General features: G+C 38.1%; 1 protein-coding gene across 1 annotated transcript in view; it reads left to right on the top strand.

The window, feature by feature from the left end:
* Positions 1–23,809, top strand: part of PDE4B (phosphodiesterase 4B) — a 447,018-nt gene that overhangs the window by 1,279 nt on the left and 421,930 nt on the right. The window contains exon 2 of the mRNA XM_032302838.1: positions 5,462–5,700. Within this exon, the coding sequence (XP_032158729.1) occupies positions 5,462–5,700 (239 nt within the window). The remainder of the gene's footprint in view (positions 1–5,461; positions 5,701–23,809) is intronic.

Genomic DNA, 23,809 nt, shown 5'->3' with positions numbered 1-23,809 from the left:
GCATGTCACAGTACCAGGTCTGTCTGCTGTCACTGTGAGCAGTGCACCTTCTAACTGCGCTGTGAGTTTGACCTTCTCTCCCACTGCCTGGACTCTTCACCTGACCTCTCAGTGGGGGATTCTGGTTGCTTAAAAGCTTTGCTTTCTGTCTAGTCCTTACCTTTGGTCTGCTCACTGCAAGGATTTCTGGTCCCTTTGCCTCATGTTGAAACAGATCTCTTAGCAGGAAAGCTGAGGCTAAATCTCAGGTTCTTTCTGTGTCCCTGTAGGTGCTTGTGGGAACTTCTTGGAGCCACAAGTCCAGAGAGAGACTCAGCTATGCTATGAGGCTCTTGACCTTCAAAACACATCCCTTTGCCATCACCATTTCTACTCTTGATTAGTTTTCTAGTCTTATCACCTGTGACATTTCCTTTCTTTATTTTCCCCTTCTCTACTCCCTGACCACAAGGAAACTTCCCTTAACTCACACTCTTGAGTTCTCAGTACCCATGGTAAAAAGAGATATTCATATTTTCATGTTCTGCTCTGGACATCTAAAGGGAAACTTCTGTAATTTAGAAATCATTTTTCTTTAAAAAAAGGAAAAAAAAAAAAACCTTGGGATTGTCTCTTAATACTATCTATATAGTGTGTGCCACAAGATTCTATTTTTTTTTTTTTTGGAAGAATAAGCAACACATTCTATCTATAAAAGATGGACACTGATTCTTTCTTTTTCATTGGATCCTTATCATAATAATCCTGATCTTCCCATAAGACAATTTGTTATCACAATCAAGGAACAAGAGATAGGTATCATTGCATATAAGAAAGAATGTGAAAAAAGAAAACCACATTTGAAGACTATTAAAACTACCAGAGTGGATAATTGTTACCTAGATTTGCCCTGTCCAACATGGTAACCATTAGGCTCATGCAACTCTTAAGCACCCATCTGAATGGAGATGTGTTCTAAGTGTAAAAATAGATCTTGGATTGTGAATATATAGTAGTACAAAGAGAAAATGTAAAGTATATTATTAAAAATTTTTGATATAGATTACATTTTGAAATAACAATATTTTGGATATGCTAGTGTAAGTAAAATATACTATTAAAAGTAATTTTACTTGTCTGTACCTTTAAATAATGTAACATGTCAACTATACTCGTATTTTTTAAAAAGTGATTTCACCTGATCCTTCTTTACTTTTTTAATGTGGGTATGAGAAAATTTGAAATTTCATCTAGTACCTTTGGCTCCCCTTTGTGGCTTGCACTTTATTTCTAGTGGAGAGTGATGACCCAGAACTTTTCCCAGTGCACCTTGACTCATCAAGTGCAGTGTGTAAACTTATACTTACTGTTAGACACACTATCTCCTCCCTCACAACTAGAACAACTTAGCAGATTTTACAGTTTATATACCACACTCTCGAAATAAGTTTTCACCCTTAAGTCAGGAGGATTTTATCATATTTCCATTTATTTTAATGCAGCACACATTTATTTAATGATTTAAATATTCACTTAATATTAATTTAGCACCTGTTATCTTCCAAACACTGGTTAGGTTCTAGAGATTCAATAGATAGTGTTCGTGTCCCTTTGAAGCTTAGATTCCAGAGGGGAGGGGAAAGAACACATAGCTAGATTATAAAATGATCCCAAGTATGGTAAGGTCTGTACAGAGAAATGAAGTTGGTCAGCAGGTAAAGAACGGTTGGATAGTGAGAATAGAGTGTTTAGGGAGGGATAACGTGAGGAGATGGCATACAGACAGAGAGGACATATGCGTAGTGAGGGAGTGAGGCCTCTGAAGAGGGAAGAGACCTCATTCCTTCCTTCCTTCCTTCTTTCTTTCAGAGAAGAGCATTTCTGGCAAAGGGAATGACATATGCAAAGGCTTCTACCACATGTAAGACACTATGTTTAGCTTTGTCAGAATAAGCAAATGGCTAACTGTGACCACTGTGTTTGCATACAGTTATTTGCAGTACACAAATACCTTCAATAGGAGACTTAATGTGATGAATGACATAGGCACAGTATGCATTAAGTACTTTGCCTTAGGGAACTAAGTCCCAGAAGTGAGGGGCAAATTCAGCATTATTCAGGTACTGAACACAAGCAAATAATTATGACTGTGTAGGGATTACAGAATAACTTAAAGAGGTGGAACTTGCTGGGTTAGGGAGGAATTGAAAAGGAGAAAATGGCTAAAGAGAGTAGGAAAGAAGGACCAGGAAATATGTGTGTGGGTGACATACACACACAGAAAGAGAGAGGGGCTGATTTTATATATAAAATACATTATTTACCTCTGGGCAACTACTCATAACTGAAGGTGATTGCCTGTGATAAAACTGAGTTTTTCAAAGACAACGTTACTTTTGTTATTGTCTCATCGAACATCGTGACATTTAATCTTTATAGAGTCCCTGAGTGTCACTTGATGCTTTCCATAATTTCCATCTCCAGTTTTATAAGGTTTGAAGAGCCTGTGGTCCAGATTGAGTTGTACCCAATAGACACACTAGAAGTCCTTGGAAATACCCAATCCCATTTCCCCACCAGGAGTTTAATCAGAATTCAAGAGTCGGAGCCAACTCCAAAAATCACTGGGAGAGACTTAACAAAGGCAAAATAAAGCAACAGCCACAAATCTGAAACTACTTAAGCACTCTTATACCTCAGCTGTGCATTTCAGTGGTCCTAACTGAGTCAGTTTTGATATGGGGCTAGGACTGAGTCCCTCTGGTATCCCCTGACCTTCCTCCCTTCAGACTCTTTCCACTTAGATGGAGGGTTTCACACTAGCTTCTCCTTTGTGATAAACTTCTGGAATTATATTGGCAAACATAACAATTTTTAAACAAACAGCTTTCCAGGAGCATGAGGACAATCCCAAACTGGGTTGTATCCCTCAGGATTATAGAGATACAGAGTGAATTTGGGGTGGCAGGATATATATTTTAAAATTTGTGATTTCTAGAAGTAGCATTCAAATTAATGTTCCTTTTCTCCAGATCTTTGATCTGGTGAGTGGTGTAGTCAGCTAGGATCATGCTAGTTAAAATAGGAATATAAGTCTAAGCTCTCAAATTCAGTAATTGAGAACTGGGTGAATTAGGTTGGTCCCTTGAGAATGTTAACAATTTTGGGGGGAGAGCTATATAGATTATGAGTATGACTGAGAGAGCCTGAGGTAATTATGAATAACTCTACATGGGTTAATGAGTGTTTGTAAAACAATATTAATGTTCCCAGTGTTTAACTTAATTTCTAGAAAACCACTCCATTATGTTCTTTTGTGGCAATGCACTTTCACGGGGTCTTTTAAAACGAATTCTTTCAATTCAAAGAATGACTTCAAATTTGTTAATTCAAGCCTCTTGGCAAGTCAGTGTGGGAGATAGTTTGTGGTAAGTGTGATTTTGTTACTTTTCAAATAGCAAATACCAAATAAGCACCCATTTAGTTCCTCTACTACAGTTAAACCTTTTTGATAATACTTCTTTTTTCTAAAAGAGAAAAATATCCAAAAACTTTATTAAGGAGACTATAGTGGTTAGTGGTTTTGCTAAATGATATCCTTATTTCTATTCTCTGGTATCAAGTCTGTTGCATAGCAGGTGAACTTTATACTTAGGATTTGCTTTCCAGATAATCAGTACTTTCTTTACATGAATATTTGGAAGTAGTCTGACTTATAATCATGAGTTCTGGCTTTCAGTTTGTTTTTGAATTTCTTCCGGAAAACTTTGTATATTCTGTTTGATTAACTTGTCTTTACGTCTTTTTTCTCAAAAGACTTACATATACTGAACTTTCCCCTCAGCTTCTTATTTGTAAAACACACACACACACACACACACACGCACACACACACACACACGCTCTGTCTAAGTGCTAGGCCTACAGCAGATTTAAAATGATAACCAGTTAGTAAATAGTGAAACACTGAACACATTCCAGAATGTTTTAATCTAACTCTGGAAAATTACAGATTGTTTTGTCTTGTTATTGAATTGTCATCCTACTAAGTTTCAGATGAATGGTATTCTTGTCAAGCCCAAGGTAATGTGACGATATCCCATTTCAGGTAGGAAGAGTGGGGCCCCTGAAAATTGTCAGGCCTATTCATGCCCATATTTCCTTCATCAAAATGTGGTCTTGTGTGACTCAGATAAGCATAAATCACTAGAATATAGGTTTCTTTCTGTGTGAATAGATACTGGGCTTCCTTTTGCTGTTGTATCCTTAAGTAGCACAGAGCAAAACTATCATAGATTTGTTGCACAGAGCCAGCTAGAGCCTGAAACTTAAGTTGATTGTTCTTGCATGAACTAGGGTAGGGATGGATGGAGTGGGAGACAGAGAACTTTAGTTTGTTTAAACCTTCGGAGGTCTAGTCCCAGGTTCTCCTAAGTCTTTTCTGAGACTAGCAGGAAGGACCAGTATTTTTAGGACCACAGAATGAATTTCAGGTGAGACACAGTGGCCTGGGGATAGGACTTCCATTATTTGGAGTTAGATAAGAGTAGAGAGTGACAGTTACATCTTTTGAACTCCATGTTGCTCTCCATGGGTATTTGCTGTGCTATGACATTTTCTATCTTTGAACTTAGAGAAATGGTACCCAGGCCATGTCTCATTTGGGCCTCTCACTCCCAGCTCTACCAAGAACCACAGTCATTAGGAGATTTAGGAGAAATGAATAACTCTTACCAGTGGTTATACTACAATGTCTTTATCTTCTCACAAGTATTTCGTTTTTGTCAGCATTAGGGATGTACTGAACACATGTAGCTCAGTTCAGGGCTGGATAAAGGATAAAGTGTGCTCTTCTTTTTCTGAGCTCTTACATAATTTTACCAAAAAAAAAAAAAAAAAAGCAAAGGAAGAAAAAGAAACTTCAACTCTGAGAAGATCTTTCATGGAAACAGGGATATTCAATTATCCATTATTATCAACATCTTTCTGTCCTAAGATAATAATATTTTTACCTTAAAACACTCAGCAAGAAGGTATATACCTTAGCTAATATAGTTTTTCCCCATGTTTCAGAATGAAAACATTGATTTCCCAAATATATGTTCAATTATAAGCTTTCATTTTAGCAAGTTAAAAAAAAAAGAAAGAGAGAAAGAAGGGGAAAAAAAGAAAGAAAAACAAGTTGAAAAAAGAGAAAGAAGCTAGAAAGCCCTCTAACCCACATGCTGTAACTGGTAACCTGTAATGGGGACCCTGAAAATCACCAAGAATTCTGAAATCTCAGAATTAACCACCCCGCCCACTTCTTGTCTTTTCTCAAGGTTTTGACGTCAATATTAGATTCTGGTTGTAAGATCATGAATCTGGACTTTATGATGGATGACTTGATTATTTGGATTTTTATTTCACATCATCTGAAACATTTGAATCTCATTCTCTTTTTCTTTTCTTTTTTTCCCCCCCCCTGCTGTGGTTCCTCCAGAATGTTAAAGATTATTTGGAATGTAGCTTGAGTAAATCCTACAGTTCTTCGAGTAACACACTTGGGATTGACCTCTGGAGAGGGAGAAGGTGTTGCTCAGGAAACTTACAGTTACCACCACTGTCCCAAAGACAGAGTGAGAGAGCGCGGACTCCCGAGGGAGATGGCATTTCCAGACCGACCACGCTGCCTTTGACAACACTTCCAAGCATTGCTATTACAACTGTAAGCCAGGAGTGGTGAGTAGTTTTATAATTAAGTGTCAATTCTAAGTTTTACTTTCTGATTATTCCAACATAATTTCCTGTTACTAAAATGTTTGTTATTTGTGGACTAACTAAGGCTGTTAACATTTTGAGAATTTGTTTTCCTTTGGGTACAGTGGAGATATATTCAGCCTGATTAAGATTGGGAAGGAGCCCATTGTGGGGGGAATGAGATACATTTTTATTAAGGTCAAGAGAAAACAAAATGACTGCCTATGATCTTTTTTTTTTTTTTTAAAGTAACCATTAGTGTGCATCAATATGTTTGCATTTAGAAAAGCACAATCTTAGGAAAGTGCCTAAAGGAATTATATGTGTATATATGACAGAAGATATTCTTACTGCTCTGCTCCACATATAATTATTCCTAGCTTCTTCTTACTACAATACCACTTTACTAATCTCAGTTTGTGATTATGTATGAAATAAAACACTTTATTATAAATCAAAAGAGGAATGGAAATTATACTGTGAGAGACGCATGGACTGTTTTTGCCGAGTCTATACTTGTAAAAAGAGGCTATTTTAATCTAGGGTTGAGAAGTTAATCAAGTACATACAATCTTATAACTGTAGTTAAAATTGCACTGTGATGCTACTTCAAATGTGTGTTTTATCATATATTTAATAATCAACGTTTTCTTTTTCTTTTTCCTCTACGTAATTTTCAAAGATCTTCCACAAATGGCCTGCTTACCTAACATGGAGTTTTATCATTAAAATGAAAAATATTTTCTCTGTATTTTATACAATTTTAAATTGTAAAAATATGGTACCTTTTTTGTTTAAATCATTTATTAAGGAGAAGGACTAAATGTATTCACTCATTAAAATCTGATTTTTATGGTGTGCCATACATCCTTGCTACCTGCTGAGCTCTGCAGTGCTGATGAGTAGCCCAGTATATACCCACTGAATAATGCAGGGCATTTTTTAGTTGGTGGTTTTCAAATACACTCAGCATTAGATCACTGAGACTCTAACTATTCTAATTATTGGCATGAAATGGTTCATCAGACAGTCTGGATGTGATAGAGAAGTGTGGTAACACATTGTAGGGAGAATGGGTTAAAAACCCGAAAAGCCCTGACTTCTCTTGAGCTGAATTAACATTAGAATAGTCATAGCCAATCATGGGGAACTAAAATGGGCATATCACTCCCAGATCGCTTACTCAATTGCATAGCTTCTGTAATTAGTCTTGGTTATGCTTCTGCAGAATTGCAGATTTGGAGTTGTAAAGAATTCCACAGATTTATTTTTCAGCAAGTTGGCACTGGTACAGTTGTACCAGTTGTTACAATATTGAAATGCTTTCATACCAGTTGGTGAATGTATGCTTTCCTGAGTTCTCTGATTGCCCCTTGTACCATCCCAGACTCTTTCCCAGAAGTAAATTGCTCACAATCCAGCAACTAAAGAAGTGATGACTGGTATGGGGTTTGGGGGGGGGGTGTGTGTTCTGGTTTTGGCCGGTGTTGATAATATGCTCTTTAGAATAACAATCTGGATAAAATGTACCTTGCAAATTTTGAGTTTATTTAACTCAAGGACACCTTGAGAGCTGTGGCAATTGTCCTTCCTATAGAAGTATCAGATCCCGACTGACTTTTGGGACCTGCTTGTCTATCTCTCTCAGCTGGGGGTATTATTCTGTGCAGAGACAGTAATGGCACTCAGCTCATGGGTATTGTGAAGGTTAAATATAATAATCTCTATAAGGTACCTATATTACTAAAAAGCACGTCAAGTTATCAACAAATAGTTTCTCTTCTCTCGAACATTATCCAGTAAAGCCTTTCGAAAACTAGAAACCATGTCTCAAGTATCAGTGGCCTCATGCTGGGTGTCCATAGTTCAGATTGAAATGGAGGGTTTAGCCATTATCCAGAGAGTTTATGTTGTGCCATTGGTAATACTACACGTTAGTAATTCATTCATAACATGTTTTTCACTTTAATTACCTGGATTCTTCTTAATATATGAAAGAGTATCAGTCATTGATTCTACATTTATTTTTAAATATAGGTAACTAAAAGCATTTCTATATATTCCTTAAAAATGCTGTCTCTGGAGTATTGATAGCTATAGACTGATAGAATTGCTGGCTGAGGAATCTGACTGAAAGACATTTGATTAGAAGTGGGGAAGTAGAGCTCCGACTGTCATTATTGCCATCAACTTGATGCAAGAAAACAGATGTAAAAGATACAGCCTATGACCATATGTGAGAAAGAATTATACTAACCACTTAAGAGTACTGAGAATATAGAATCAACCTCCTTGTCTAACCCAGGAGGGTGAGCAAACTTTCTGGGAAAGGCCAAAGAGTAAATATGTTCGGCTTTGTGGGCTTTGCAGTCTCTGTCCTGAATATTCAACCCTGCTGTGGTAATGTGAAAGTCGCTGTAGATAATGCATAATAAATAAATGCAGCTGTGTCCCAGTAACACTTTATTTACATATATAGGTAGTGGGCTAGATTTGGGGGGCCAGTCAGTTTGGCAACTCCTGATCTAGACTGAAAAATATCTCTGGGACATGACTCCTGCTCTGATAATTGCTTTGACAGTGACAACTGGGTGAAACTGATCTTGAGTTCCTGGTTGGTGTGGTAAATGAGCCGTAGGTATAGGGCTGTGTGCTAGAGATGAGATTTTTTAAAGCTAGGGAAGGACTTTGAGTGAGTACAATTGAAAGGTGGTGCCCAGTGTATAGAAGGTTAAACAGAAAATCACTACTATAAATTTAGCCCTTGTTTGGGGAGAGTACGTTAATGACAGGAGCCGGCCATCATTGCATAGAATATAAGAAGAGTGATTTAAATTACCACAGAGAAAGAATGAGTTAGAAAGGATCTGTGTTTAGCTGGGTAGACATCCTTCCTTTTACTTATTGGGTAAGTTTCATTCTTCCACAGAAACCCAAATGAATAAACAGTGGAGAGATAGTACCTACTTTTTTAAGAATTGTGAAGACAAATAAAGATAATGTGTGCAATGCGTAGAACGTAGTAACCAGCGCTTGGTGATTATTTTGATGTTGTTCCATTATTATTGTTGATGTTATTGTTATATGTAGACTGAGATGCCAGAATCATTCATTTTCTACTGTTGGGAATTCTGGGGAAACTTCGCCACTTGAGTTATTGGAAACAATTTGGAAATAGGATGAAAAAAGAAGTCAGATATGTAAACAAGGTGCTATGTTAATTACTAATAAAGTTGATGTCAGAATATATAATCTATGTGTGTGGGCAAGTGTTCTTCTGAACACCAGAATTTGACAGACTTACCACCCAGTAACAGGAGATGCTGGACCTGAGCAGCCTCACCTTCAGAGGGAGAACCTCACCCTGTAAAACTTGTAGCAGGGAAGATCTGTAGAAATCGTGCTCACGTGAGGAAGTAGAGGGGAAGGACTGAGTTGTGCTTGCCCATGTTTTCCTTCTGGGAACACCAACACAGAGTAAAGTATGCCCTCCCCTTGAGGAAGACTGAGCTAACAGGAAGCTGGGACTGTTAAACTGGTGGCATTCCTAACACTTGGAAGGCACATCAAAGAATGGGAAAAACATACTCTTCTTTGCCATTTCCCCAGTTGTCTTCCTCTTCCTCTTAATTCTGGGGTCACATCAGGGATGTGACTGTTCTTTAGAGGGACAGAGCAGGAGAAGATCATTAGGACGGTGTGACTGCCATCTTTGTGAGCTTGTTTCTCCAATATCAATCGCTGCTTGCGCATGTAAAGATGAATCTGAAACTGAAGCTTCTTGCCCTTGTAAATTAAAGCTCAAGGAAGTTAAGGCCTCAGATTTATTCACCTCACCTTTTAAATGTTCTCACTTTATTAGGTGTTCTTCAGCTTTTTGTAGGGTGATGTCTTCTAACCAGCATCAGCCTAAGTCATGTTCCACTGTAAAGGCTGTAGTTTTCCTTGGTCCCATATAAGTTGAATTAGTCCAGTGCCATATCTCTAGTGTCATCACGTTTTAAATAGTTAAAGGACTTTATTAATTGCCACATTTATCAAAGTGATGTCACTACAGCCAGATTTAGGAAATAAGCCAATATTCAGTCTTGCAAGTCAAGAGTTAACTTTTTAATTTTAATCTTCCTCCATGGGGATCTTAGAATACTTTGCCTCCTAGCCAGCCCTTCCCTGTTTACAGTTTGTTTTCATATATTTTAATTATCTCTATTTTTTTAACCCCACAGTACACCCGCATTATTTTTGTATTTAGCCTTTGATTTAGATTTAGATGTTTAGCACTATCTCTGTTTTTAGTTCCTTTTTGTATCTTAGACCCCCTGGGATCACTTGCTTTTTTGTTTGAGTCAGTCCTCTAGGATTCATGCTCATTTTTTATTTGCCTGAAAATGTCTTTATTTTGCTCTCATTCTTGAAAGCATCCTTTTTGTTTTTCATTGTATGCAGTTACTTTATTTCAACACTTTGTAACTATTTTCCCTTGTCTTTTGGTTTTATTGCTATTCTTGGGAAATTGGCTGTAAATCTAATTGTTGTTCATATAAATAATCTGCCTTTTGTTTGTTTCTGAATTTCTGAAGTCCAACTTTGATGTGTGTATGGGTGGGTTTTGTTTTATTTATCTTATATGGGATTTATTGGACTTGTTGAACATGTAAATTGATGTCACTCTCATGATATCTGGAATATACTTTTTCATTATCTTTTCAAATATTTCCTGTGCGAACCTCTGTCTCCTCTGCTTTTGGATTTCTGATTAAATCTATTTCGTACCTACTTCTTTATTTTCCATTTTTGGCAATCTCTTGGATTTCTTAAAAAATTATTTTGTTTTTCTGGACTATATTTTTTTAATTTGCCCTCCAGTTTGCTAATTCACTTTTCAACTATGTCTAATTTGCTGTTAAGCCTGTTACATTTTTTTCAATTTTGGTTACTATATTTTTTTATTTTCAGAGTTTGTATTTATATTGATTCACTTTTTTTTTAAGAGACTTTATTTATTTGTTTGACAGAGAGAGAGATCACAAGTAGGCAGAGAGGCAGACAGAAAGAGGGGGAAGCAGGCTCCTTGCTGAGTAAGGAGCCTGATACAGGGCTTGATCCCAGGACCCTGAGACCATAACCCAAGCTGAAGGCAGAGGTTTAACCCACTGAGCCACCCAGGCACCCCTGTATTGATTTACTTTTTAAATATGTTAGATAATTTTATGTAGTTTTCTATTCTGTATATGAATTAGTTATCTATTGCTGCATAATCAATAACCTCGAAAACTTAGTAATTAAAGTAACAAATATTTATTATCTCACGTTTTCTGTGGATCAGGAATCTACTTGTTGCTTAGCTGGGTGCCTCTGATTCAGCCTCTCACAAGGCTGGAATCAAGTTACTGGCCAATGTTGTAATCGTTTTGAGGCTTGACTGGGTGGATGGGATCTGCTTCCATGCTCAGTTATTGATAGGTTCAGGTCCTTATTGCCTGTTGACTGAAAATATCAGTCTTGCCATGTGCACCTCTCCATAGGCTTACTTATAACATGATAATTTGCTTCTTCCAGAGCAAGGACTTTGAGAGAGAGTGTGATAGACCAATAGGAGGTGAGCAAGATAGAAGTCAAAATCTTTTTACAACTTAATCTTGTAAGTGATATCCCATCACTTTTACGTATTATGTTCATTAGGTCTAGCCCACACACAAAAGGAGGGATTGTACAAGGGCATGAACACAAGGAGGAGCACAAATTGGGGATCAATTTAAAGGCTGCCTACTCCATTGCAGAAATTTTCAAACTTTTAGAAATTTCTTCAAGTATAGTAAGAATAATTATTTTGCTCCTTTGCTCATTTAGATATCTGAAGTTTCCATAGGCCTGTTTTCTATTATCTGTGTTTTCTGATGGTTCTTTTTCATACTTAAAAAAAAAAAAAAACCACCAAAACACCCTCTTTATCAGGCTATACCCTTATCTATCTATATCTATATTTGTATATCTATATCTATCTATCTATCTATATAATACTCAACACAAACACATAACTAGCATCCAAATCAAGAAGCTGAATTTTACTAGCACTGCAGAAGCTGGCTTCTTTCTAGTCACTAATGTCTCCTTACTTCTAACAACATTGGTTAGTAATGTTTTGTTCTTTATATAAATGACACAGCACAATATATACTCATTTGGGTCTGGTTTCTTTCCCTCAATGTTAGGTTTACAAAATGTGCTTGATTTTTTTCTTTATTGTGTGCTGCTCATTGTCATTGAAACATTATTTGTAGGCAGGTTTAAAACAGAAAAGGAAGGTGTGCTCAACTATAGAGAATATATTTGATTCTACCAGGTCTACAGAGTCACTGGGGCATTTCTAGAGTGATTTGAGTTTGTTGGTTTGTTTGTTTCTTTCAATCATTTATGCTGATGGTCATAACCTATTAAGGACATTCCCCCTCCGCTTTGGTGTTTTTTGTTTTTGTTTTTTTCTGTTTTACATTGACTCTGAGCAAATACCTCTGTGAAGTTCCAGTTTAACTGGGGAAGACTCTCCTTTTGGACTCCCCACCATAGGCCTGTCTGAGCTTTGACTGAAGTGCCTCATGATCCTCAAGGCTCATTATCATGTAGCTCTGGTGAGATACTTCCCTTTAGATTTTGGCTTGCTATTTCCTTACTAACTGGTCACTTTGATGATATTAAGGAGGTAAATAGGTACTTATCTTTTGTTTTAAAGCAAAGGGTTAGTTGAAATGATTTAGTTCACTATTAGCAGAAACCCTTTATAGCTTCATGCTATGGATTTATTAGCCTCCTTCATTCCACATTTGTTTCATCTCTGAGATTTCCTTCAGTGTAATCTTGAATGGAAGCTTTTTTTCCTATTTCTTAAGGCTGTGCTCCAGGGGCTAATGAGGCCCATTTCTTTGACTTAGGCCCCTGAAGACAGTCTTTCCTCAGGTTATTAGTATTTTTTTAAAATTTTATTTATTTATTTGACAAAGAGAGAAAGATCACAAGTAGGCAGAGAGGCAGGCAGGACGGGGTCAGGGAGCAGGCTCCCGGCCGAGCAGAGAGCCCGATGTGGGGCTTGATCCCAGGACCCTGAGATCATGACCCCAAGCCGAAGGCAGCAGCTTAATCCACTGAGCCACACCCATGCACCCCACATATTAGTATTCTTGAGGGAAATACAAGCAATAGGATATCCAAAGAGATATATTACAGGAATTGGTTCATGTAATCATGGAGACCAAAAAGTTCCATAATCTGTCATCTGCAAGTTGGAGAACTAGAAAGCCAGTAGTGTAATTCAGTCCAAGTTCAAAGTTCTGAGGAAAGGAGAGCTGTTGTTTTAAGTTCTAGTACAAGTCTAAAGGCTCAAGAATGGGGGTGAACTAGTCCTAGTTCCAGTCTAAAGACCTAAGAATGAAGAGCACTGATGTCCAAGGGCAGGAGGAAATGGATGTCCCAAGCAAAGAACAAATTTTCCTTCCTTCAAATTTTTGTTCTATCAGTCCCTCAAATGATTGGACAGGGCCCACCTGCATTGGTGAGAGTGACCTTCTTTAGTTAGTCTACAAATTCAAATGGTAATCATTTCCAGAAACACTTTCACAAACACATTCAGAAATATGTTTTACCAGCTTTCTGAGAATCCCTTAGTCCAGCCAAGTGGACACATAAAATTAGCCATCACACCTTAGTATCTGAATGTTCTTGACTTTGAGTAATAATGTTTCTTATTTTCTGTAAGAGACATTAATGCTTCTACTGTTTCATGTCCCTTTCATAAAAGACCATCTAGTTTATAATTGTCTAATCTGATTCTTATCTTAGTATCTTCTTTCCTTTAGTGCGTATATACTGGGATTACTTTTTGAATTTTCTCTTTGTTATTTGTTATTTAACATAGCCCTGAATCATGAGTTCTGGATTTGATAAAGGCATCCATTGTAGAAATAAATTTTTATCTGTCTATGCCTTTCAGACATAGATTCTACCCAGGAGATTTTTTTTTTTCCCCCATCCAGGTCTGGACTATATTACTGTACAATTGGGCTCTTTTATAATATGCGTCATCTTTGCTCTGCTTTTCTTCCAAGTCTAAGTTCCATGATTTTGTGGGGGAGGGGGGGAATGGGGGTTATTATCTTTCAGGGCACAGGAAAAATCTGAAGGTCTGTCTGCAATTAATTGTATCACCTGAAAGCCCACCTAGTAATTATTTTAGTATTTTTCAAATTTATGGTCTTTGGTGAATCTACATGAATTCAAGATTTCTCTCTACACAGTTTTCTTCTTGGTCCTTAATGTAGAATGAATTCAGAAATTCAGTCTAATGCTGCGTGCATAGGCTTGGTATCAGCAGTAGAACCTTACAAGAGCTATGTAAACGTGAAGAGCTCACCTGCATTGTGAATATTGCAAAAATATTGAATGCTAGCAAATGGCAGGCAAACACTTTTTTCCCCTTTGCCAAACCTTTGCCTCAGTTTATACCTGTTTACAAAACACTGTCAGGATGAAGTAGGACCAGCCTCTACCAAAGGTTTACATCTTTGCTGAGGGCAGATTGCTAAGCTCTCATGACCAGCATCTGACCAAGGCCTTCACAGTCTTCATGTGTTTGCTTGGACTTCATTTTCTTAAGACTTAACAATTGCAGGGGCACCTGGGTGGCTCAGTGGGTTAAGCCTCTACCTTCCGCTCAGGTCATGATCTCAGGGTCCTGGGATCGAGCCCTGCATCGGGCTCTCTGCTCAGCTGGGAGCCTGCTTCCCCCTCTCTCTGCCTGCCTGCTTGTGATCTTTCACTTTCTCTCTGTCAAATAAATAAATAAATCTTAAAAAAAAACAAACAAACAACAAAAAACTTAACAGTTGCAGCCCTAACTCTTGTGACAAAACAAAACAAAAGAAAACAACACAAGAGACTTTCCTCAGGTCTGTCGAGTTGCTATGTCCTGAATTCTGTTTGAGATTAGAATATAAAAAGGAATAAGGTAGCTTCTAGTTTCAGCACGGCTATATAAAAAGCTTAGAAGTCATCATTCACATCTTTACAATAAGAAAAACTCTGAACAAACTGAGAGTCAACAATTTTGTTAGATCCAACAGAGAATTGAGGTCACAAAACCAACCACCATTTCAAATTCTAGAGAGATATAGGTAAATCCAGAGAGTCACAGCTGAGATCTGTCCCCATGGAGCAGAAGCCACTGGAGTCATACACTGGTGGGGAAACTTAAATGGTAATTGTAAGGGAATGCTTAAAGCTAGGTGTGGACTGGCAAGAGAATGAGAAACGCATGGTGGTTACACTGTTAGGGGGCTTTACGTCCTATAACCCCAACAATTTCCTATGTTAAAGAGCTAAGATAGGACTCCCTTTGGCTCTGGCACAGGGAGAGGAAAAGTAACCATTGTGAAATACGCCTAAAGTGTTTCCAGAACATCCTACTCTTTAAGGGAAATTACTTTACTGGAGCCATATCCTGCCTAGAAGGAGGACATTTCTCCCACCCCATGTCCTTTAGCCTGTCTATCTTATGTATGGGGAAAAGCTAAGAAATACTTACGACATAAGTCCACTGCAAGAGTGATGTTTAATCAAACAATTATGGAGGGCTTCCTCTCTGCAACCACTTACCACCACACCAATATTCCTTCAAGATAGTAAGAGTAGATTACGGCTTAAAAAGCTGCAAGTAACAGGACTTGGCTAAGGAGGAGTTCTTATAGGAGCTCATAGGAAAGTAAGGAAGACCAAAAGAAAGACACTAGAGAAATTGGAAGTCTCTAACATTTATAGTTGCAACACACATTGAACATAGTCTAAACTCTGCTCAGATTAATACAAGGCCTTTACATTAAAGACCTGCATGTTTCAGTTTCTGTTCACTGATATGTCATGTTGGGCTTTTTTTTTTTTTTTTTTTTTTTATTTCCAGCATAACAGTATTCATTATTTTTGCATCACACCCCGTGCTCCATGCAATCCGTGCCCTCTATAATACCCACCACCTGGTACCTCAACCTCCCACCCCCCGTCCCTTCAAAACCTTCAGATTGTTTTTCAGAGTCCATAGTCTCTCATGGTTCACCTCCCCTTCCAATTTCCCCCAACTCCCTTCTCCACTCTAAGTCCCCATGTCCTCCATGCTATTTGTTATGCTCCACCAATAAGTGAAACCATATGATAATTGACTCTCTCTGCTTGACTTATTTCACTCAGCATAATCTCTTCCAGTCCCGTCCATGTTGCTACAAAAGTTGGGTATTCATCCTTTCTGATGGAGGCATAATACTCTATCCCCAGGGGTACAGGTCTGTGAATCACCAGGTTTACACACTTCACAGCACTCACCAAAGCACATACCCTCCCCAATGTCCATAATCCCACCCCCTTCTCCCAAACCCCCTCCCCCCCAGCAACCCTCAGTTTGTTTTGTGAGATTAAAAGTCACTTATGGTTTGTCTCCCTCCCAATCCCATCTTGTTTCATTTATTCTTCTCCTACCCACTTAAGCCCCCATGTTGCATCACCACTTCCTCATATCAAGGAGATCATATGATAGTTGTCTTTCTCTGCTTGACTTATTTCGCTAAGCATGATACACTCTAGTTCCATCCATGTTGTCGCAAATGGCAAGATTTCATTTCTTTTTATGGCTGCATAGTATTCCATTGTGTATATATACCACATCTTCTTGATCCATTCATCTGTTGATGGACATCTAGGTTCTTTCCATAGTTTGGCTATTGTGGACATTGCTGCTATAAACATTCGGGTGCATGTGCCCCTTTGGATCACTACGTTTGTATCCTTAGGGTAAATACCCAATAGTGCAATTGCTGGGTCATAGGGCAGTTCTATTTTCAACATTTTGAGGAACCTCCATGCTGTTTTCCAGAGTGGCTGCACCAGCTTGCATTCCCACCAACAGTGTAGGAGGGTTCCCCTTTCTCCGCATCCTCGCCAGCATCTGTCATTTCCTGACTTGTTTATTTTAGCCATTCTGACTGGTGTGAGGTGATATCTCATTGTGGTTTTGATTTGTATTTCCCTGATGCCGAGTGATATGGAGCACTTTTTCATGTGTCTGTTGGCCATCTGGATGTCTTCTTTGCAGAAATGTCTGTTCATGTCCTCTGCCCATTTCTTGATCATGTTGGGCTTTTAATGACAACAACAAAATTATAAGATACACTAAAAGCATGAAAAAATAGTTTGAAGGGACAATGTAAGAATCAGAATGAAGCCCAGATATGACACAGATATTAGAATTATCAGAAAGGACATTTAAAGTGACTGTTGGAGGGGCACCTGGGTAGCTCAGCTGGTTAAGAATCCAACTCTCGATTTTGGCTCAGGTCATGATTTCAGGGTTGTGAGATTGAGCCCAGTGTCAGGTTCTGACCTGGGCATGGAACCTGCTTAAGCGTCTCCCTCTCCCTGTGCTCCCCCTGCCAAATAAATAAATAAAGTGACTGTTGGATATAATAAGGTCTCTAATGGGAAAAGTAAACAACAATCAAGAGGTGACTAGTATAAAGCAGAGAAATGGAAACTCTAAGACAAAATCAAAAGGAAATGCTAGAAATAATAATCTCTACAACAGAAATGAAGAATTTCTTAAATGAGCTCATTAGTAGACTGGATAAAGCTGAAGAAAGGATCACTGAACTTGAAAATAAAAACTTTGCAAGCTGAAATGTAAAGAGAAAAACAAAAACAATAAAATACCCCTACCAAAACCATACAAACAACAGAACATCCAAAAATCAGAGAGAATTTTCAAAGGTATCACATAAGCATATTTGGAATATGAGAAGTGAAGAACTAACAGAGGAGAAGTAAATATGTAAGTAATGGCTGAGAATTTTCTAAAATTGATGACAGATACTCAATCATAGATATAAGAAGTTAGAGAAAGTCAATAAAGATAAATACTCAAAAATCTATATCTGGGCATATCATATTCAAACTACAGAAAACCCCAAACAAAGATAAAATCTTGAAAGAAGCCAACGAATAAAAAATGTATATAGAGAAAGATAAGCAAGAAGCAAACTTTGTTAGAAATTATGAAAACAAGAAGAGTGTAAGATTTTGAAAGAAAGCCTCCACTAACCTAGAATTCTATAACCAGCAAAATTATCCTTCAAAAGTGAAGAAGACTTCTTTGTACAAACAAAGCCTAAGGGAATTTATTGTCAATACTCCTGCCCCAAAAGAAATGATAATAGAAGTTCTTTGGGGCCCCTGGGTGTCTCAGTGGGCTAAGCCTCTGCCTTTGGCTCAGGTCATGATCTTGGGGTCCTGGGATCAAGCCGCGCATCAGGCTCTCTGCTTGCTTTCCCCTCTCTCTCTGCCTGCCTCTTTGCCTGCTTGTGCTTTCTCTCTCTCTCTGTAAAAAAAAAAAAAAAAAAGTTCTTTGGTGAGAAGGAAAATTATATATGGCATAAACTTGAATCTCCATAAAGGAAGGAAGAATGTAAGAGAAGAAGTAAATGAGGGTAAAATAACATTTTAAAAAAAGATTTTATTTGTTTATTGACAGACAGAGATCACAAGTAGTCAGAGAGGCAGGCAGAGAGAGGAGGAAGCAGGCTCCCTACTGAGCAGAGAGCCTGATGTGGGGCTCGAATCCAGGACCCTGGGATCATGACCTGAGCCAAAGGCAGAGGCTTTAACCCACAGAGCCACCCAAGCACCCCTAAAATAACATTTTAAAAAAGATTTTATATATTTACTAGAGAGAGAGAGAGAGATTGAGAGAGAGATTGTGTGAGCACCAGCTGGGGTATGGGCAGAGGGACAGGGAGAAGCAGACTCCTTGCTGAGTGTGGAGCCAGAGGCAGGGCCCAATCCCAGGACCCTGAGACCACGACCTGAGCCGAAGTCAGATGCTTAACTGACTGAGCCACCCAAGGGCCCCAACATTAATTTTTTATACTAATCTCAGCTATATAAAACCTAACTTTTTGTTTAAAGTAACAGTAGTAAGAATGTGTTGGGGAATGATACTATATGGATAAGTAAAACAAATGATACCAATGTCATCATGGGCAGGAAGGAGTAATTGGGGCTATTTTGTTTCAAAGTAGCAGCCCTGCAGAGCAAGGCTGGTTTAGATTTCTCAAAAATGTATATTGACAACTCTAGAGAAACTACTACATTAAAAAAAAAATAGGTATAATTGGTATGCTGACAGAGGAGAAACAAGGAATCAATAAAATGGTCCATTAGAACCAGAGAGGGCAGAAAAAGGAGAGGATGGCAAATAAAAGCAATGAGTAAAAAAAAAAACAAAACAAAACAGCTATAAATATCAATATCACCTTTCAGTAAATGATAGAACAAACTGGCAGAAGAATCATTACAGATGTATTTGATGTGAACAGCACTATCAATCAACTGGATTTAATTGAAATTTTGTGGAATACTGCATCCAACAACAGAATGCACATTCTTCACAATCTCATGTTGAATAGTCATCAAGATACATCTATTCTGAACTATGACACATACCTTAACAAATTTAAAAGAATAAAAGTCATACAAAAAATGTTCTCAGACCGTAATAGAATGAAACAAGAAATCAGTAATAGATAGTTGAAAAAAAACCCCAAAATTTGGAAATTAGACAACACAATTCTAAATCTCAGATCAAAGAGAAATCTCAAGAGAAAATTAATGATATTTTGAACTAAGTGAAAGTAAAAATATAATTTACCCTATTTTGTGGGATGTAGTAAAAGCAGTGCTTGGAGGGAAATTTATAGTGTTATGTATATACTTGACAAAAACAAAGAGGTAAAATCAGTGAGGCTTCTGTCTCAGGAAACCAGACAGAAAAGGAGCAATTTAAGACTAAAGCAAGCAGAAGAAAATTAATAATAAAAATTAGAGCAGAAAGCAATGCAACTGAAAACCGGGAAACAATGGAGGACATTAGAAGGACCAAAAAATAGTTCTTTGAAAAGATCAGTAAATTGATAAACCTTTCTTCAGGCTAACCAAGAAAAACAAGAAAACACACATGTGACCACTTTTAGAAATGATAGAGAAATCATTACTGTTGATCCTATAGAGACTGAAAGAATAATAAAGGAACACTCTGAACAAGTCTATTCCCACATCTTGAAAATTTAGATAAAATGGATTAATTTCTTGAAAGACACAAAGTACAAAAACTTACTGGGGGGAAACAGGAAACATGAATAGGCCTATATTCATTAAAGACATTGATTATAACCTACTAAAAAAGAGAGCTCTGGGCCTCGATGGTTTCATTGATGAATTTTAACAGACACTGAAGGAAGAAATGGTACCAAATCTTTACAATCTATGCCAGAAAACTGAAGTAGATAGAACACATCTTAACTCATTCCATGAGGCCAGTTTTACCCTAATAACTAAACCAAAAACATTACAAGAAAGAAAAATTACAGATCAGTATCTCCCATGAACATAGATATGGAAATCCTCAAAGAAATTAGCAAATAAAATTCAGCAACATATAAAAAGAATTATATATCAAAGCCAACTGGGATTTATTCCAGGTATGCAACTTTGGGGTAGGATGGTGGGAATCGGTGATGAGTTGAATATGGATTAGGGGCAAGGAAGAGAGGCTGTGGACACACAGCAGTTTCTAGCTTGTTCAGCTGGGTGAATGCTAATGCCATGAACAAGGACAAAAAAGTTGGGATGGGGAGGATAAGCTATGAAGTGAAGGATGTGGGTTTAGTTTTGAATGGAGTGAGTTTAAAGTACTCTAGACATGTACTAAGTGGACATTGTCTGGGAACCATTCAAGATGTGTGTCTGTCCTATAGTTTGGAGATCATGAATGTACAAGTGGTAATGAAGTGATGGAATGAATGAGATTGCCCAGACCAAGTATGAAGAGATTAATTAACATCAATTCCACCTTCAACTGGGAATATTTAGCCTCAAGGCATCATCATCATCATCATCATCATCATGATATAGCCCCAAGGAAATAAGGGTGAAGGAAGGAAGGAAGATCCAGGGAGCAGGCAGAAAATGAATAACCAGAGAAATAGGAAGAGAACTATAATAGAGAATGGTTGTCAAAGACACAAAGACACAGAACTTAGCCATTGGGAAGTTTTCGATTATCAAAGACAGAAATTGCACAGAGTATGAGTCAGATGAGTACTGAGCAAAGTCCGTCTGATACTTCAACTCAATGGGCACGGGCAACACTAATGAGAGCAGTGGAGTTCAAGTCAGAATACAGTGGATTTAAGGATGAACTGGGAGGCAAGGGGCAGAGAGGCATATACAGCAATGCAGTGGTAATGTGGTTCTGTTGGGTAGGTACATAGGTTCCTTTGTATATTGGATGTTAAGTTGAAAGTGATACTAGGGGACAAATTACAACTTTAAAACACAAATTAGAACTGAGGATGAAAGGATAGCAATGAGATATTACTCTCAAGTTTTCATTAGTGAAACGAAAGAGTAAGAATGAAAGCTGATTGGAGTAGACTTGATGAAGGAGAAGACTATAATGTGGAGACTTACCTATGCTGAATGGAAGGAACCAGAAGAGAAGACATCAAAGATAAGAGAGATGGGCAATGGCTGATACAAAATATGCTTGGGGGAATACGGCACCCCCCCCTCCAAAGGAGATAAACTTCAGATAATATTAGAAATCTCTTCTTTTGAGATGTGTAAATCCAAGTTAGAGAAGAATGAATATATTGGAAGTGACAAGGAGAGAAGTAGAAAAACTCATTTCCAAAGTTGTCACCGTCACTGGTTGTCAGATATTAGAGTGCATCAGAATTCCTGGAAAGGCTTATTGAAAACCAGATTGCTGGGCCCCACCCTAGAACTGAAAGGTCTGGGTTAGGGCAGAGACTATGTAGTTCTAACATGCTCCCAGATGAAATTTATGGAACCAACTTGAGGACCACATTTTGAGAATTCAAATTTCTCAGTGTAGTAGGAGGTTAGTTCATCTACTGAGAATAAGAGGAAGTGGACTTTCCACTTTCCTTTCAGCCAAAGGTATACATTGCTGCAGATCACCAAGCATGAGTTTTTATCTGGGGGCATTTCTTTTTTCTGTGCCAAGCCAACTGACCTGTGGTGGAATTCAACTCCCAGTTATTAGCTAACAGTATTGCTCTTAGAATGCTTACGTCTTAATGATGCAGTAGAAATATTGTCAGGTATCAGGTGCATTTTCAGTTGGGTAGGAAGAAGCTCAGAGATTTAAAAAAAAAAAAAAGGCAGGGAACCTTGTTTTAGGGATTTCCTCATGGTAAACTTTTTCTTAAGAAACAGTCTGGCTTCTCCCGTGTTACTAGTTCAAAGAAGTTTGTAAGTATCAGTTTGCATGTCTCCCTTCTCCGCTTGCCTGAAGGCTGTGCTTTGCTTCTCGAAATGTTTCAGCTGTGAACAGGATGATTCTATTGGGGTGTCTTTAAATGAGATGTGATGTCCTCCATGTTCACTGTCCCAACTTTTACCTCCTTTGGGGAGAGCAGTGACTGTTTCCTTGTTGTTAGGTGGAGGGCTAGAAGCAATTTCAACTGTTCTCACTATTACAGAGGGGGAACTGGTCAGTCGGCGAGGGGGTGGTGACTCAGAAACAGGGGATGTGCTTTATTGCTCCTACAATGTGTCATAAGTTTACAGTCTGATGAGGTTTTCAATAAAAATATTTTACACTTTTGAGCTGCCTCTCAGCTACAGATCCTAAAGCCCTGTTTTAGAGATCAAAATACCCACAGATGCTATGAGCAAATGCCATAGATTCAACAAAAGCTGGCGAGAGGATGGGAAATTGATGACACACACATCTGTGTAGCTCCCACCAGGCTTCACCACCCACTGACATTTTTTGGCTACGGACACCCTGTTTGTGACTCGTGCCTTGAGCACTGCTATCTATGAGTCAGCAATTCACAAACACCCCCTATCCCAGGGTCCCCATCTCAGGTATGTGAGATAATGGGCGATGATATTTAAAATCCAGTGTTATCCCTGCCAGTCATCATTGCTTATATATCCTGTTATCAGATCAAAATTCTACTGGAATATAGGAAGTGTGGGTTTTATGTAGAAAGTATTGGGATGATAGGATCTAGCCTGTATGAGTATGATAATTGCTGTAATACTTCAGAGTATAGATAATATTCTCACTATCATACATTAGAGTATAAAAGATCCTTTCCATCTATTTTATTTAGATTTAATTGCACAACAACCCTGTGAGGTGGGGTTTATTTCTGAAGGTAAAACAAAAACAAATAAAGAGTGACTTCAAATAAAGTACAATCATTGGAAGAAAGAGTTTCATACTACAGAAATTATTTATTTATTTTTTTAAAATTTATTTTTTATTTATTTTCAGCATAACAGTATTCATTATTTTTGCACCACACCCAGTGATCCATGCAATCCATGCCCTCTATAATACCCACCACCTGGTACCCCGACCTCCCACCCCCCCTGCCACTTCAAACCCCTCAGATTGTTTTTCAGAGTCCATAGTCTCTCATGGTTCACCTCCCCTTCCAATTTCCCCAAACTCCCTTCTCCTCTCTATTTCCCCATGTCCTCCAAGCTATTTGTTATGCTCCACAGAAATAATTTATTTTTGATGTTTGATGGCTGATAACTTTCAGTTCCCCACCCCTCCCCTTTGCCTCACACATAGGAAAGAGAGAGAAAAAAAAAAATATGCACCCACCCCCTTAATCATAATAATTCCCTAAGCCACTTTCCACCTCCCTCTCAACTTTGTTTCACTTTTAGATAGAATCTGAGCTCTTCTCCTTGGGGAATCCTTTTGCTCTCTGCTCTGTGAATAGTAAACGTTATTTCATAGTTGTTATTCCTCACGTGTCATTCATCCTGACACCCATAAATTCCTGGGCAGGAGCAGCCCACCGTCCAGCACGGGATGCTAGGTGCCAGGAGAGTTCTGGATAAAGTACTGGTGCTTTCTTCCTTCAACCATGTGGTCATTGCAGACAGCAACAAGAAAGTTTTGTGCTTAACTCCTGGCTAAGAACTGAAAGATGAACAAGACATGATCCCTGTT

The sequence above is a fragment of the Mustela erminea genome, chromosome 10 (assembly GCF_009829155.1).
Source record: "Mustela erminea isolate mMusErm1 chromosome 10, mMusErm1.Pri, whole genome shotgun sequence".
Lineage (NCBI taxonomy): Eukaryota > Metazoa > Chordata > Mammalia > Carnivora > Mustelidae > Mustela > Mustela erminea.
The sequence above is the reverse complement of the archived record's forward strand: the minus strand, read 5'-3'. Positions and strand labels throughout refer to the sequence as shown.